The 17028-nt window shown below is 47.9% G+C and overlaps 6 protein-coding genes across 6 annotated transcripts; 3 read left to right on the forward strand and 3 right to left on the reverse strand.

Annotated features, from left to right (window-relative positions):
* Positions 1-128: 128 nt before the first annotated feature.
* sly1 (syntaxin-binding protein) lies at positions 129-2614 on the forward strand (the record flags this gene model as incomplete). The annotated part of the gene is made up of 5 exons (XM_057276165.1): positions 129-199; positions 256-365; positions 426-648; positions 709-1091; positions 1143-2614. 5 exons carry the CDS (start codon positions 129-131, stop codon positions 2612-2614), a joined length of 2259 nt encoding a protein of 752 aa, XP_057140803.1.
* A 743-nt stretch (positions 2615-3357) lies between these two features.
* On the forward strand, positions 3358-3744 carry N7471_003446 (uncharacterized protein; the record flags this gene model as incomplete). The annotated part of the gene is made up of 1 exon (XM_057276166.1): positions 3358-3744. One exon carries the CDS (start codon positions 3358-3360, stop codon positions 3742-3744), a length of 387 nt encoding a protein of 128 aa, XP_057140804.1.
* An 871-nt stretch (positions 3745-4615) lies between these two features.
* On the forward strand, positions 4616-6895 carry N7471_003447 (uncharacterized protein; the record flags this gene model as incomplete). The annotated part of the gene is made up of 6 exons (XM_057276167.1): positions 4616-4876; positions 4939-4961; positions 5022-5509; positions 5558-5932; positions 5985-6204; positions 6256-6895. The coding sequence occupies 6 exons, from the start codon at positions 4616-4618 to the stop codon at positions 6893-6895; spliced, it is 2007 nt and encodes a 668-aa protein (XP_057140805.1).
* A 952-nt stretch (positions 6896-7847) lies between these two features.
* N7471_003448 (alpha/beta hydrolase) lies at positions 7848-8762 on the reverse strand (the record flags this gene model as incomplete). The annotated part of the gene is made up of 1 exon (XM_057276168.1): positions 7848-8762. The coding sequence occupies one exon, from the start codon at positions 8760-8762 to the stop codon at positions 7848-7850; it is 915 nt and encodes a 304-aa protein (XP_057140806.1).
* Positions 8763-12453: 3691 nt separating this feature from the next.
* Positions 12454-13849, reverse strand: N7471_003449 (uncharacterized protein; the record flags this gene model as incomplete). Its single annotated transcript, XM_057276169.1, has 5 exons — positions 12454-12845; positions 12936-13000; positions 13059-13468; positions 13536-13643; positions 13697-13849. The coding sequence occupies 5 exons, from the start codon at positions 13847-13849 to the stop codon at positions 12454-12456; spliced, it is 1128 nt and encodes a 375-aa protein (XP_057140807.1).
* Positions 13850-15775: 1926 nt separating this feature from the next.
* On the reverse strand, positions 15776-17023 carry N7471_003450 (GLTP domain-containing protein). Its single transcript, XM_057276170.1, has 4 exons — positions 16755-17023; positions 16641-16699; positions 16469-16587; positions 15776-16357 (listed from the first exon to the last, which is right to left on the reverse strand). The coding sequence occupies exons 1-4, from the start codon at positions 16888-16890 to the stop codon at positions 16060-16062; spliced, it is 612 nt and encodes a 203-aa protein (XP_057140808.1). The 5' UTR covers positions 16891-17023; the 3' UTR covers positions 15776-16059.
* Between the last annotated feature and the right edge of the window lie 5 nt (positions 17024-17028).

Genomic DNA, 17028 nt, shown 5'->3' on the forward strand with positions numbered 1-17028 from the left:
ACCATAATTGACCGTAATTGAGGTATTGAAGGTCCTCCATTGGCCCACCGCCATGTAAATTACAGCCCCTGTGTTACATGGCAGAATTAAGCCCATGTGATCTTATGTTTACAGTGTTTGCAACATTTATGTCAGCGCAGCTCAGCGGGATCCATGCCAGGTGGAGCGATAGCAAGAACCCCGGTGTCAACAGTGCAAGGTACAATCTCATCATTCTAAGAGTTGCGCGCATATTTCAGCTATCTTTCTGTGCAGCTCTGTACGTTTCCAAGCTTTGGTTGAAACCGAGCATCTCTCCCAATCTCACACCGCGCCGCCAGCTATCGCCATGGCGCAATCCATGTCCCTCCGTGACCGACAGGTCGGTAAGTGACGCAAGCTGGATTCTTGTGATAAATTGAAGTTTACTGATCCTTGGCTTTTAGCATCAATTCAAAAGCTATTGAACTTGAATCATGATCCACAACCTGTTGAAGACAACATCGATCAGTCCGGGTCCGGCGGTCTTATCTCGCACTCCACTCCGATCTTGAATGAAGATGGTGACCCGATCTGGAAGGTCTTGGTGTTCGATAAAATGGGCCGGGATGTCATCAGCAGTGTCCTGAGGGTAAATGACCTCCGGGCATGGGGCATAACTATTCATCTGTATGGTCGCCGCTTTCTCCCCCTAAATTGGCCCCATCGCTAACCAAGACTCACTCCTAGAAACCTTCATTCACAAAGATACCCTATCCCAGATGTCCCGGTTGTATATTTCGTGGAACCCACCCCCGATAATATCCAAGCGATCACTCGCGACCTTTCCCATGGGCTCTACTCCCCAGCCTACGTGAACTTCCTATCCTCCGTCCCGCGGCCACTTCTCGAGGATTTCGCTTCTCAAATAGTTACTTCTGGCGCATCTGAGCATATTGCGCAGGTTTTCGATCAATATCTCAACTTTGTTGTGGCAGAGCCGGACCTCTTCAGTCTAGGGCTTGGGAATGATGCATACTACAAGATCAACAGCCCAAAAACGAGTGATGAGGATTTGGATGGGATTGTTGACAACGTGGTTAGCGGCTTGTTTAGTGTGAGCGTGACAATGGGTAAGTAATCCTACCTTGGATCATTGAGCGAAAATTTGACTGGCTGGGCAGGTACTATTCCAATCATACGGTGCCCCAAGGGTGGTGCGGCAGAATTGATAGCAACAAAACTGGATCGGAAACTACGAGACCACATCCTCAATTCCAAAGACAACCTCTTCTCAGGAAATCAGAACGCTTTGCCGGGAGTGCCGTCCGCACGGCCGGTCCTAATCATCATGGACCGAAACGTTGATCTAGTCCCAATGCTCTCCCACTCGTGGACATATCAATCGCTGGTCCAGGATGTTCTTGAAATGCGTTTGAATCGAATCACTGTGGATGCAGGTGCAGGCGATGCGGACTCGGCTAAGGGCTCCAAAAAGTCGTATGACTTGAACAGTACCGACTTCTTCTGGCAACGCAACGCCGGAGCCCCATTCCCCCAAGTGGCTGAGGATATCGATGCTGAGCTTACACGGTACAAGGATGATGCGAATGAGATTACAAAGAAAACCGGAGCCTCTTCAATTGAAGATCTCCAGAATGATACTAGTGCATCCGCGCAACATCTCAAGGCCGCCATCACACTTCTCCCTGAGTTGCGGGAACGCAAGGCAGTTCTTGATATGCACATGAACATTGCCACCGCACTGCTCAAGGGTATCAAGGATCGGCAGTTGGATAACTTCTTTGAGCTAGAAGAGACCATCACCAAACAATCAAAGTCACAGATCCTGGAGCTAATCAGTGATCCTTCTAAAGGAAGTGAACCATTGGACAAGCTGCGCTTGTTCGTAATCTGGTTCCTAAGCACTGAAACTGAGCTCAGCCGCTCGGAAATGACTCAGTTCGAAGAGGCCCTGACGCAAGCCGGTGTGCCCGATATTTCCTCTCTTGCCTATGTCCGCCAAGTGCGCGAGATTACCCGTATGACCATGATGACAACAGCCGCTCCAGAACAACAATCCTCCGATCTATTCCGTGGATTCTCGTCACTTTCAAATCGTCTGACGGATCGCATTACCTCGGGCGCTTTAGGTGCCAACTTCGACTCGCTCATTTCAGGGGTAAAGAATTTCTTACCAGCAAACAAGGATCTTACTGTGACCAAGATCACCGAGTCGATCATGGACCCGGCTGCAGCTTCAAGCTCTGCTATTGCAAAGACCGAAAACTACCTCTACTTCGACCCGAGGAGCGCCAACGCACGTGGCGCCATGCCTCCGGCATCCGCATCGCGGAACCCGCAAATGCCTGGTGGAATTGGTAGCGCAGGCCCTGGCACCGGTGCCAGTTTCGGCCAGCGTCGTCAAGCTTTCAGCGAGGCTATTGTCTTTACAGTTGGCGGTGGAAGCATGGATGAGTACGGCAACTTGCAGGAATGGGTTCGCCGAACAAATGGCCAAGCGGGCGCCGAGAGCGCGCCAGCTCAACGTGCGACACCTGGACACCGCCGAAGAGTTGTCTATGGAAGCACAGACCTGATGAACGCCACTGAATTCCTGTCAGATTCATTGGTGCCTCTCGGTCGGGATAGCTGAATGTAATTGTGGCTCAGTGAGGGTCGACATCAACATAGAGCCAACCTGAGGGTTGTAAAACATAGTATAATTGAAGCGCTCTGATATGTCTATGGTGTCTGACGGCTATTCTTTCTTAGTAGTGACTACCCAGGTAGTGTTTTGCTCTTTGCTCTTCCATTAAACATCCAAATTCCGCCAATAATTATGTCTATTTGAGGCACAGCCTCGGGGATATATCGAACTCCACCTAATGTTTTGAGCTAATCCCAAGGTCTGCTTGCGGTCTCGATCAAACCCTACAACTGTTCTGGTAAGACGAAATAAACAGAACTCTCTCGAGTCGAGTTAATTTCATGGCATCATTCTGGAAATCTACAGAAACTCCTGAATACCTGGCACTTGTGGGGTTCAATGTAATCATCTGTCGATTCTATGGAGTATAGAAGTATACACCATCATCCCGCCTTCAGGGGCAACAGTCTGGAACCGAATGCTCCAGAAAATTTGATCAATCATGTCTATTTCCAAAGATGTGCGACTTGGAGTTTATCTTCTTTTCCCATTCAGCCGCATCGCCTCACTTGGCGAATTCACCATCGTCGCCTGAGTGATGTCAGGGCAATATCATCGTCCTGAGATCTTAACGCCACGACAAAGGTATAAGAATGAGACTGACCTGGTGCTTTTTACTCTCCAAGAAAACAAACGAAAAATACAAACAATAATAATTGCTCTCACACTTTCTTGAACATATCATCAAGATGACCAACTACGGAGACACCTGGTCTACGGCCTACGACACCTACAACACCGCAGGATCAACCTACAGCCCTACGGGCTACAACACCTACGGTACAAGGGACTATGGCGCAGGCGGAGTGGGCTACGGTTCAAACACAACTGCTACGACTTACGACACCGACACCGGCCGCGGTACCACAACATACGACCCCGCGACCGGTGCCTACGACCAGCATCTTGATTACAGCACCCCTACCGGTCACCGACACCACCGCGAGCGAGTGAACAGCAGTGGTACCTATCGACACCGCGATGTTGACCGATTTGATGATGGATCTACTCGCGTCCACAAGGAATATGACAACCCAAACACTGGTACCAGCTACCACCGTGACTATGAGCGGTAAGGGTGCTTAGGATTTGGTGAATTCGCGTTGGGTTTAGACCCAGGCTTGTATATAAATTGGCATGAGACCACGAACCTGTTATGAAGCACCGAACAAACGCGAAAACAGATGAAAAAGGCGAAAAAAATATGAAAAATGTTCAGAAAAAACCAAAAAAAAAATGCCTAATTTGTTTGTTGTCTGTTTTAGCGACTATATAGCTATCGTTTCTGTGCGTCTGTTTCTGAGCGCATGTTTCTGTCAGTCTGTTTCTGTCAGTCTGTTTCTGTCAGTCTGTTTCTGTCAGTCTGTTTCTGTCATTCACTGTCGTTTCAAGTCTCTTTTCAGTCTATATCGTTTCAGTCTGTCGTTTCTGCTTGGTTTAACTAGTCTGGTTTCATTGTCGGCGAAGGTATGGCTTCAATTCAAATCAGACAATCAGAATGAAACAAATTGGGCAAATCTCAAACACTTTTCTTTGTTCGTATGTATGTTGTATGATGTGTTACCATGGCATATACTAACTGGGCAACGATACTATATAAGCTTAGCTTTGGCATGGGTGCAAAGGCAGTGTAAAAAGTAATATATGATAGGCTGATTCCATATAATACGTGTAAAATAAATCGAATCAATGAAAATGTAAACATTTCCTCCAAATCTATGAACATAATGAATATAATGAATAACTAGTTATAACTAACTAGTTAGTTGTTGAATATCCTCCGTACATTGAGGAACTCTTGGCAAAGATGCCTCAGGAGCCACATGCAAGGCAGACTCCACATCATACCTGGCACTTCCCTCTGGTCAACTCCAAGCTTTATCCTGTACAGCCAACGGATGTTGTGCTGAAACAGCTTCTACTCCAGCTTCTCATGCCCCCGTGATCATGTCGCGGAGGACGCTGGGTGGAGGTCGTGTTCTGGGCAACCCAAGCGCTCTCGCATCAGCTCCGTCCCCGCAGCCGAAGCGGGTGCTCTCGCCGACCGCCAGCAGCGTTTCCCTTAATTCACAGACCGCATCACAGCTCTCGACAGAAACTCAGGATCTCACTTCACGCATTTCAATAGATAATGGCGACACTTCGATATCCGCCGCCCCGGCGGCTCCGGGGGCTCAGCTCTCCTGTCCGATCTGCAGCGAACAGATGGTATGCTTGTTCCCCTGTTTGTTTCTTAAAGGACAAGTAAGACGATACTGACTTGTGTCTAGATGACTTTGCTGCAACTAAATAGGTACCGATCTATCGTTCCACCTCTCGGCCACCTTAACGTATGATTAACGATTTGACGCAGACATCTCGACGACATCCATCAGAACCTGGAAGATAGCCACCAAGATGAAGTCAAAGATTGGTTCAAGGTCCAAATGGAAAAGGCAAGGAAGTTCCAGCCTTTAGCGGTCCTAAACCAGAAGTTGAAAGGCTTGGATGTGTTCGAATCAAACGAGAACCAGGGCGCTCCTCTCCCCAGCCGCCCACTAGCCCCCCATCCGGGCATCCCCGAACCTCCGAAAATACTAGACCCCGAGGATCTTATAACAAAAGACCATTGGCAAACAAGTTCCATGTACGACGAGTGTCTAGAACCATCATGTGGGAAACGGTTGAATGCCACCAACGGCTGCGTGAACTGTCGAAGTTGCGGGAAACTGTTTTGCGAAGAACACACGATGTACCAAATGAAGCTCTCGCGGGCGGCACATCATGAACCGGTGCGAGGAATATGGGCTCGAGTATGCGAAACCTGCTACAAGTCAAGGGAAGGGTACAATGATCATAATGGTGAGAACATCGGATTTCCAGTTCTGAACCAAGCTAAACAAGCAACAGGAGCCGCGAGAAACCAAATGGATGCATTCAAGTCAATAAGAAAACAGACTGTCGATAAGGAATTTTTGGAGATTTCCCGACTCGAGAAACGATTGACCCGTCTCACCCAGCTGTTGGCTAGTCTACCACCAGATCAAATACACCCGAGTGCAACCAAGCTTTGGTCTCTTGCGTGGCAGAATGATCAACGGAAGGAAATAGAGCAAACGATTGTCAGCTGGCAAGATGATGCCAGTGTTTCACGATGTCCATTTTGCCAACAGGACTTTTCGGGCTATACATTTCGCAGGCACCACTGCAGAACTTGTGGACGAGTCGTCTGCGGTGATCCTAGTACCGAGTGCTCTAGTGAGGTTGGGCTGAGCATTTCGCCTGGTGAGTTCCGAAATGACCTTCCCTCGTGACTTTGGTCTAATTTTTCTAACAGGCTCGACAGCGACCTCTGAGAAGACCAATGGCGATAACCTTGTCAACATTGATGTGAGGCTGTGCAAAGAATGTAAAGCGACGCTGTTTGATCGGCGCGACTTCAAAGCAGACACGACGCGAAAGCCACCAGAGATCAGGGCCTATGAAAACTTGACCCAGTTTGAGAGGGGCATCCGCCTTCATCTACCTAGATTCCAAAAGCTGTTGACAGCTTTACAGTATGTTTTCGTTTCCGGTGTTCCAGTCAGTCACTAACAGCATTGTACCAGGGATCCGAGGCGACCTCCATCATCGGCCCAAATTGCAGATGCATCCAAGGTGCGCAAGCGACTGATTGATTCTTTTGCGCAGTATGATGTTGCGGCTCGACGTATCCGTGACATGCCGACCCAGTCCCCCACACAACAAAAGCTGCAGAAGGCTATATATCAACAAGCTAGTAACTTCCTTCACCTCCATATGTTGCCTTTGAAATCCCTCCCCAAAATCCTCAAGCATACAACCCCCGCGTCAGAGAGAATACCAAGCCGGACAAGCTCCCCGAGTACTCTGGTCAATGGCTCCACGACAGGTCTCCGGCCACCAGAGTCAGCTCTTGCATCCATTAAGTATAACAGCGTTGCCGCTAGCGGTAGCAATACTAGCTTATCTAGCGATACCAGCAGTGCTGTCTCAGCTCTGGAAGCAGAAGAAAAGTCTCTTCGAGACCGGCTGATCGTGCTAGAAGAGCAGAAGTTCTTTGTGTCCGAGATGATCGCCGATGCCAACAGACGGCGCAAATTCGATGAAGTGAGCAGCCTAGCGATGAACGTCGAGGACCTGAGCCGTGAGATCGATCGCGTTAGTGGCATGCTTGCAAATCTCGATTTTGAAGGTGTTTATACAGGGAATATGCAGCCAGGTACTTGACTTGAGTTTTAATTGGTATTTGTTTTCGTTCACACACGCTCCCTGCACATCTTCTTTACGTCTTTTGGTTACCCACCCTTTACTCTCGCTTGCACCTTTTGTTTTAATCTTAATGTTCTGGCGTTCGAGCACTTTTCTTTACGATGATATGTGCATAGCATCGGGCGTTGGTTCTTTCCAGGATATATACAATCAATGGCTTTACTATTTATATATTTCGACTATTCTTTCGTATTTTAGATGGTTTTGAACTTGTTTATATATCCACTATAGAGATCATCTATCCACTCCACAAACAAGCCTATACGCAGGAGCCGTGGATCTTTCTCGTACTTTCAACAAACACACAAAAAGACAATGTAGCAAACATTTCCTACAAAGTATAACACATACCCATACGCCACCAAAGACGCCACCACAGCCGTACACACAGGCACACGCACAACAAAAAGTGCCGTTCTTCCTGCAGCTTTGGCTGCAGCTTTGGCAAAGCGTCAAAAACCTGCCATGGTGAAGATTGAAGGGTAATCAAGGAGGGATCCCGAGCCGTGTAGTTCAATTGATATGGTCAATTGATATGTGGATGGAAGAGATAACTGCCTGTGTAGTACCACTGCCATGAAGCCATTTATATTTACATAGTACCTTCATGGGGACAAGGAACTAAAGATCATTGTTCCATCCTCTCATTGGAAATTGAGGTTATTCCTACCCACTCTCTACCATTAAATTTCTACAAAATTGTGATGTTAAGCTCCTATTCAAACTTCGATCATATTTCCATACTTGCATAATATATACAACCTGGCCCTCAACCTATCATTAAACTCGCTCACTAGCCCTGGAGGTAAGCACCTGCGTGCTGACGGGTCGGGGGCCGCGGGACCCGAGTAGTGGATGAGATGACATCCCTGTTGTCTTAACTCCGGTATGCAAGCAATTGTCAATTGGCTCAGAGGTTCCTCCTGAAATAATCCACCAGCTTAGGACCCGACTCAGTCGCGTTGTCGTACAAAGCAGTATGGTCCCGTCCTTCGATGATGAAAAGCTCCTTTGGCTCCTTGGCCGCTTTGATGGCATCCTCGCTGTAGAACTTCGTAGCAGCTTTGGTCCCAGCAATCATCAAAAGAGGACGAGGTGAAATCAAGTGGTTGAAAGCGTAGGCGTCAAAGTTCGCCAAAAGATCCGCACTTCTGGTTGCAAACAGACCAGGTGCATGTTCGTGCTGACCTCGTGGCGTTTTGTAGTATTCTGTCAATTCTTTGACGATGGGCGGGTATTCTGCGGGTACATCTTGAACGGTGGGAGGCAGGGAGGGGTTAACTGGAACCTGCCGTCCGTTTGCCTCGGCAATTCGTGCCTCGTTTGCAGCCTTGATCGACCCCTGCAGCATCTCTGGACTTCCCATTCCTGCCACAAGGCCTTCTCTTGTCATTCGGCCAGTACAAACGCCACTGACGGTTGCAACGGCCTTGATTCGTTGATCGGTTTGCGCAGCGAATGGCACATAGCCACCCGAGGCACAGACACCGAGAGCTCCAATTCGTTCTGGGTCGACATCTTTGCGCAGAGAAAGATAGGTAACACCAGCCCTGACATCCTCGGCTCGTTGGGCTGGGTCCTCGAGATACCTTGGCTGGCCCTCGCTTTCGCCTTGGTATGCGGCATCAAAGGCAAGGCAGATGAACCCAGCAGCGCTCAAGACTTTAGAATAAACATGCGGAGCTTGCTCTTTCACTCCAGTCATAGGATGGGCGATGATGACTGCCGGGTACTTGGTATTAGGTGAATACCCAGTAGGGAGGAATAAGTCACCAACGATCTTGATTCCCTTGCTGAGGAAATCGACTTTCTGAACGGAGCTCATGGTGGAAATAGTAAGAACGATTCAAAGAGAGATTAGTCTTTGGGTGAGTATAGAAAGAAAAAGGAGGTATAGGAGTGCAATATACAATGCAATATATATATGTCTCTTGCCCAGTATCACTATTCGGTCTTTGAGAAGGCTTTCGGGGTTAATGCTTGCTGTGAAGGTCATCCATTTACATTGATGACACGGAAGTTAGATACTAGCCCTAACTCCGTGATGATTTACGTTATAAGGTGGTGTCGAAGTAACCTCGGGAGAGAGCATTGTGTACACAAAAATATGTCCCTCGGGACAATGAATATATTCAATCATTAAACAAATCCAAAAAATAAAAATATCAAAGAAGTAAAAAAGAAATCTCAGGTTTGGTTTTTAGGAATAGCCGAACGCGGGGGTCGAACCCGCAGCCTTAAGATTAAGAGTCTTACGCTCTACCGATTGAGCTAGCCCGGCTGGGCTGTTGTAAAGAGGAGCCATAAAGTGTCTGATGAACGGAAACAAGGGATCCCGTGGTTTAGTGCAATATAGACGTGTATGGTCGCGGTCTTAGCGTCCTGCAGGCCCGTTGAAAAGTATGTATGTCTGCATATCATGTGGGTTTGTATAGTTACTACATACATACATTATATAGGTAGTTCTGATACTATTTAACGTGTAGCGGAAAGTCTTGATTCCTTCAATTTCTCGCAAGGAAAGTACCTGGCATCAATATATTCTTCCAGCCTACCCGCACTTTCCTGGACTAATATATCACCCTGTGTTTTCTTCCCCTCTCGTCATCCTTTCCTCTCATCAACTCCCCTCTCCACCGATAAGAAGGTGGACAACTTTTGTGAACTGCCTTCATGGCACGGTGGTTGGCAACCTGGTCTCACCGAGGAAGCTCAGTTATGATGATACCACTAAGGTCACACGGTCATCCATGCATACCGATCATAATGAGCTAATTATTCCTAGGCATATGCCCAAGCCACCAAGATCAATGACCCTAAACGATTCGGAGGGACTTTATGTCCTCAAGTAACCCTTTACGACAAAGCCCCAGATGAGTGGGCTTGCAAAATGCTGGAAATAACACGAGTATCAAACCTGCGGGCGAACTAAAAGACCCTTGGGGTACCTGGTCATCACCTAATAAAGGCCGGATGGGACCTAAAGGACCAGAGGCGCAAGGTAGCGCAGCCGCTTCGTGACATGCAAAGTCTGGGCTGCGAGTATGGGTTCATGAGTACGCACAAGGATACAATCTTTTTGAGGCAGTTCCAGACCCCTAGGGGGTCATGCGAAGTATGGCATTCACCGGCCAGCTCCTAGGCAACTTTCTACTCGCCGACAGGACTCTGGTACCCAGGGAGCGAACCCAGCCACTTCCCAGGTATCTATGAAACAGTGTCTGTTATGTATGTACCCCGGCGAGCCAGGCAGGTTCTATGACCAACAAGACTACGCCATGGATTATAGATCGATAAGACTATATGCTGAAAGCTAATGGTATCCCTGTTTACATTATCCACGAAGAATTTCAAAGCGAAGGGCAAGACAGGAGAATCAGACGCTCTGCTTTCAAAATTTAGCACAATGGAGCTGTCATGGTCAACCACCTACGAGAGCTTAGGAACAGGTGGCTCAAACAAGGTTCAATGCACCTGTCCCTCTCACCGAAGAGGTGAATAATCTTTAAGCAATTGCGCAAAATGCCATTGACCACTACGACATAATCAAATACGACGAACACCACCATCTAACGTCCACCTATCTAACCCGCTCGTTCTCTTGGTCATCGTGCACAACATGACGCTTAGCCGCCAAATATACGCTAGATGACCACACGACTTCGGCTCCAACGGCGATATTTACCCAGGTCATTGCCCCATGGGCGACTCGGTTATCCTATGGGCATTTGGCTTGCCATTCATTGCGGTGTTGACAGATTACTATATCATGGCGGGCGCTAACCTGAGGCCCTATTTACCTACGGCTGATCGATAAAAAGTCTAGGCATAATCAGCTCACCTACAACGGCGTTCAGTTTTTTTCAAGAAATTTCCTACCGTCGACTAATACTGTAAACTGCGAGGTATTGCGATGCACCTGGGGATAGATCCGAGCTCTCCAAAATCCATACGCCGCAAACTGAGAGCTTTCGAGATGATCTTGGATAAATTCTTAACACCTCAATCCTGAAGGACCACGTCTCTATTAGCCACCTTGCAACCTCAGCCTATCTCTTAGACCGTATTTCCACACAGACATATATATGTTTATTATACTATTATACTATATGAATCGGATTGGGAGACTATAATGGCAATTCCATTATAATCTCAGCGAATCTTAGCATGATCCCCGTAGAGTGCTCTTATTGTAGCCCAAAGCTCTTCGGTAAACTAATCGCACAGCTCTATCGCAACGAGCGAGCCTACTCCGAACTAATGCAAGCGCGTATTCGCATCGAAATCACCCATCGTAATGCTTACGGTATTAGGGATTCTTTTAATGAACAATTCCAAGACAGCCGCATTGGCGTTCAGTAACGTCGTAGACACGTTGATTACCAGATCCAATCGGTGCTATCGAGATACCAGTTAAACCTGCTAGGTACCTTGGATAACCCCTCGCAGGCGTATGTCTCGTCTCCGAATGCGTCGAGGGTTGATGACATTGGTACAGGGAGGTAGTCAAAGCCACAAGGGCGGAACATCGCGACGAGAAAAGTGAGTGGATTTGAAAGGTGTCGAGTTGTAGCGGAGTTGATGGAAAGCTAATTTGTCGAAGCCAAGCGCAATTCAGAGGAGAAGAGAGAGAGAAGGACGTGGACTTGACGAGGCGAAATCCAATCTAACCTTCAAATGTCCACGGGTTGGAATGCGCATACACAATCGGGCCGTTTATGCGGCCTTGTAGTCTTTTTAGATGTCTCTGTTTTTAGATATTTTCTCCCTCATTTGGGTTGTAGCTAGAATATACTAACTTTTGATATAGTTGTTGAGGTTGACCGATGTGTTAGATGTTAACAACCCTAATTATGTCCGACTTAGGGCACGGGTCTATGGGTGAATCAGCTCACTGTCTGAAAGACTTAGTAGCTCCTTAAAGCGACTGCCTACCACTCTTATCGGCCCTCGAAGAATCGATTTCAATAACATAACTCGTGGGAGTTCATCGATGCTGTACAATATTGGTCTAAGGCCTTGGACAACATATGATAGCCAAGGTGATTCTCAAATTAGAGACCGTGCTGCACCTCGCCAGATACATCTAAATGGAGAACAACGGGAGATATGCCAAGAAGGACGTAATTATTGCCATTCCCAATGACGACTTCTACGTGATAAGGGAAATGCTGGGCAAAGAGGACAGAACAATAAGCTAGACCGTCACTGGGCCTGGCTAGCTTGTTTCAACTGCCATCGTAGGATGAAACACCACTAACAAGACAGGGGGTGGGATTGTTACTACAAGCAATATAGCGCATTCCGGCTTTTAGCCGGCTTTTATCCATGCTACTTAACGCGTAGCGTAATGACGAGCCGCGTGGATCCTGGTGTGCTAATGAGAGAGAAATCCGGGGTCCGGTCGGAGCGGGGCACTGTACTAAACACATTGTGGTATTGTTCTAAACAAAGAGCAAGAAGAAAATATTAAAGTTTAGATATATTACAGTCTATCTAATTACCCGGCCAGCCACTTAGGATGAGTGATCTTCCGAAACGTAGAACGATTTTTGGACATTCACCCCCTGAAAGAATGTGCCGCCGTTTGTCGGATTCAGATCTTCTTGGCTACTCGTCCGGCTAGTCGCGGACTCATTCGAGGTTTGAATCGTCGTAATCACCGTATGTTGGTCTTCCCGGTCTAGGTCTGGCCGCCAGTATTGTGGATTGGACGTAGTGGAGCGTACTCCATTGACGCTTGAGAGGGGGATGCTGCCGCCGGTGCGCTTCGTTTTGCTCTTGCTTCCTCCTCCCGAGCTGGGGTCGCGGAACCAGCGGAATAAGGGTCGAAGGGTTACCAGACTGCCTGCGGCAATTCCGAGGCTGGCTTCGACATTGGACCAGATTGAGATGTTGGCGGTTGCGTCTGTTGGGGTTGAGTGGTGTTAGTTGTTGCTGCTTTTAACTCTCGGTTGATTTTATCGAGTGTATCTAAATCAGACGAAGAGAAACTCACATAGGAAGTCAACATCCTTGTAGTCGTGCAAGAAGGGAATGCGAATGATGACTGCTGCGCTCGCACTAAATCCGAATAGGTCAGTACTAAATCTTATTCCAGGGTATCAAAGGGCAGACATACATGCATCCCATTCCCAGAATGCCCGCCAATGCAACCTTGGTCCTTAGCCTCATCTGCAAGTTCCACACTAGGGCAATAGGCAAAAGACCCAGGGTAAGATCACAGATTGTAGCAGTGACACTGTAGACATAGGCCATGTTAATGATATGGTCAAGGTTCATGCAGGTGCCAGAAACATTGGCATGAGGGTCCGTCAAAAGGCGAACTCGTTGCCAAAAGAACGCAACCGGTTGACATTGCAGTGTCAACATGAACCAGAAGACGATACCAATAGTACAAGTAACTCCAATGACAGTACATAACACGAGTTTATGTGGCTTGGAAACCGTCAAGCGGAGGAGGGCGAGTGCAATGGAGATCTTGGCCAGGGCACAGGTCCAGACATAGCTGGTTTGACCGAGCCACCACCACTTTGGGAATTTTTTAGCATGTGATTCTCATCTCGTAAGTCAAGGTTGGAATCGAAGGTCAACATACAAACATTGCGGTTTCCAACGTACCCCTCTCCACCAGATCATCGGATTTTTGTCCGAGTCCATAGAATGCGCCAGTGATACCGCATAGAGCGAACAATATATTCAACAACTGCAAATCAATTAGCCTAGACCTCCATTGCGCATAAAACCTATCGTTCATACCATTGCGCATACCATAAAGGCATCATCCCAGCCAAAGGCCTTGACAAGTCGTATCCGTACGAAGCATCGTAGACATACGGCAATAAATGAGATGCCGAGGAAGACAGTAGTAACGATGAAAATCGACTGGCTGCGGCCTTCAAGGGGCAACATATTGACCCAGATAATGAATATATGGTCACCAATTCATGACCCGTGTAATTTCCCCTATAAAGTATGCAAGGATGTCCAAAGGAGCAACAAGAATAAGATATATCAGAGAGAGAAAAAAGTTGCAATAAGAGAAAACCCACTGCCGCGTAGATCAAGCTTTACAATCACGGGCATCTGTGGCGAGAACGGGCCAGGAGGGAGGGGGCCAATGCGGTGGTGGTCTCGTGTTTGCTGTTTTCCATAGAAAAAAAAGGCGGAAAAGGCAAAATAGACAAAAATAAAATAACCAGAACCAGAGATCAAAATTCTCTAATGATCCCGAACTCACGGGAAATATCCACGCTTGTTAAGATGAGGTTAGACAGCTGCTTGAAACCTTGGAACAATGGGCCCTTTCGGCACATGGGTAGGGTTCCAAGGGTTAGGGTGAGTTTCTAACCTTCCAAGGTTGGAACATTGAAGGTTTCACGTGTGGGGGGCGGGGGATGAGAACTCAAAATGGAAAAAAAAAGGGAAAAGAAAAAAGCAAAGAAATCTATTTTCAATAGCTTCCAATGTTCCAAGGTTCTCCCATGCAGAGGCGGAATCAAACCTTTGAAGAGACATCCCACCGAACCATGTGGAAGCCACCTGCAGGGGCAATTGTTCTGAATACAGTACGACCGCGGGATGGGTTTCAGATGCCACCGCTCAAGCCTCCCGTTACTGCAAAGTACAATGTACCGAACATATTTGAAAAGCGCACAGGCCTCTGGTCTCCATGACTTCGGTCCAGCCAAACCAGCCGAACAATGTACTCCACTTATTACCGCGAATCAAGTCTAACCAGTGGAGTCGATGGCTTGAATAGATCCAAGTCCGTGATACAACCACGATGCTACCGTGATGCTAGTGCCGGGACTATTCTATAACGGGAAGCCGTTGCTGATAATCCGCTTCGAAGTTTCCAACCTTGGAAGGTTTCAACCAATGTCTTCGTCTTCAGGGGAAACTCCCGTCTATCCCAAACCCAGTTACGGAGTACGCTCGCCTAAATTCTCGGTTGCGGCTATTGCAGGCGATCCTTGTCTAGGGGTCTGAGGTGCGCATTGCCACGGAAAATATTGGCAATATTTGGTGATATGGGCGCACTTGACCTAGATCTCATCTGAGGAGTTGAACTGATCTGGGGTTTCGTTTCGATACTCCGCATCGAGATTCGAGATCTGATTATGCAAATCGTCTCTAGGCTCTTAAGGGGGAATCCCTATGTTGTAGATGTGAGGCGAAGCATTCGATCAGCGGAGACCTCGGCAGACGAGGTACGATCTGCGCTATATGTATTGTGGGTTGTCGGAAATTACCTAATACATATGTACAACGTAGGTACCTATTCCGCGGATCCACAAGCGACCCGGCAATCTTCTGTCCTTGTACTCCGTACCATTCTCTAACTATGTGTCAACAAAAACACTATTGGATGATAGGCTACAACAAGTACTTCACTCATTATATTGGTCTTACCGTGACAAGATAGGGAGCACCCCCGGAATAGCTTATACTCCCAGAGCCCCAACCGCCAATCTAACAATCTAATATGGGTCTCCAGCGAACCCGACTCTTAGGCGCGTGCCGAGACAAACTTTGGAAGCTATACTCCCTCCAACCATGTATCGCAGTAAGATGGGGCTCTTCTATTTTGGTGAAGAGTTTGGCAGATCCAAGTGAAACTAGTTCCGTACCGAGTTGTCTCCTACTGACCTCAGGATTTCGGGGGAGAACCTAGTGGGGTTGAGACGATGCTCTGCCAGTCTGCCCAAGTCAATGGGTGGTGAGACTGGCCTCGGGTGTACCTGCTTTCCAGACATAGGACAAAAGCGAATAAGCGAAGCGAATACGCTGTATAATTCGTCAGGACTTCACGCTCACTATGACGTACGTTGCGAGCTGTCTTGCCTATTCAAACTTATAGACCAACTGATCCGCTGGTCATTTCTCTACCTTCTTCCATGTGACAGCTACTTCTTATAAATCGATGGGCCCCATTTCCAAGTTTGCGACGCTCGGATCTCTACCCCAGATATGCCACGCTCTAGAATCCTTGACGACCAAAACAGTGAATTCGCTACATAATACAAACTCGCATGCTTGAATGAAGCCAAATCGAATATTTACATATCAAGTTGCACAGTGCACATGCTCAATCAAGTGGTAAGGCCTCCAGGGCAAACTTACTTCCACTGAGCAGGCTTGGTAGCCTGGAAAGTCTTCAGGATGGCGATCACCTTCTCCAAAGCAGCGACCTCCTTAGCCATTGCGGCAGCAACCTTAGCCTGATCCTGACCCAGCTTCGAATAGAAGTCCTTGCGGTATGGAGTGGCAGACATGGCAGCGCTGAAAATGGGCTTGATGAAGAAGGAGTGGTGAGGCTTGAGGGTGTTGCCGTAGGCACCGCGGAAGGAGTCGGAGAGTTCCGAGGACGAGTTGTCGATGTTGTGACGGAGGGCTTGGACGGTAAAGTCGAGGCCTCTGTTGAGAAGAACAATGATTAGTCAATGATTCATACAGATTTGCGCAAATGGAAGAGATGTCATTGCAATTGGTGGCCTCTTCCATCACAATTGAGACATGTAAACATACCGGACCAGCCAGACCAGACCTTCAGTGGCGACGTGCTTGCCGGTATTCAATTCGTTCAGGACAAGGGCCTGCAGGGTCTCAGACTCCGCAGGAGCTGCCTGTTGACGCTCACGGACTTTCTGAACGTGGGGTTAGAATTGTTGACACCGGCGATATAATGTATTGAACGAACCTTGATGTTGCCGAGCAGGTCATTCTTGACCGGGGTGAAAGCGGCAGAACCGAGGACGTCTAAGTGTTTCCTGCATTAGATTGAGGCAAGTCTATGCAGGGGAACAACACGCACCAAAGAGAGTCACCAGCGACTCAGCGGCCTCGAGGAACTCGGTGGTCGAGATGCCATCCTCCGCACCGATAGGGACATCGGCGAAGGACTTGTTCATGGTATCAAACCATGTTCCGTCAGCAGGGATAGCAGCCATTTTTGTAGAAGAGTTTAAGTAGAAAATAGATAGTGGGAGAAAGAGAAAAGAGCTTAATCAGGAGACCGTTGGATACTGTCAACTTCACCGCTGCTGCCACGCAAGCCAATGGCGGGGCACAAGGGGATGTGGAGATGA

This window comes from Penicillium samsonianum (genome assembly GCF_028829775.1).
Source record: "Penicillium samsonianum strain IBT 33392 chromosome Unknown utg000002l_segment0_segment0, whole genome shotgun sequence".
NCBI classification, from domain to species: domain Eukaryota; kingdom Fungi; phylum Ascomycota; class Eurotiomycetes; order Eurotiales; family Aspergillaceae; genus Penicillium; species Penicillium samsonianum.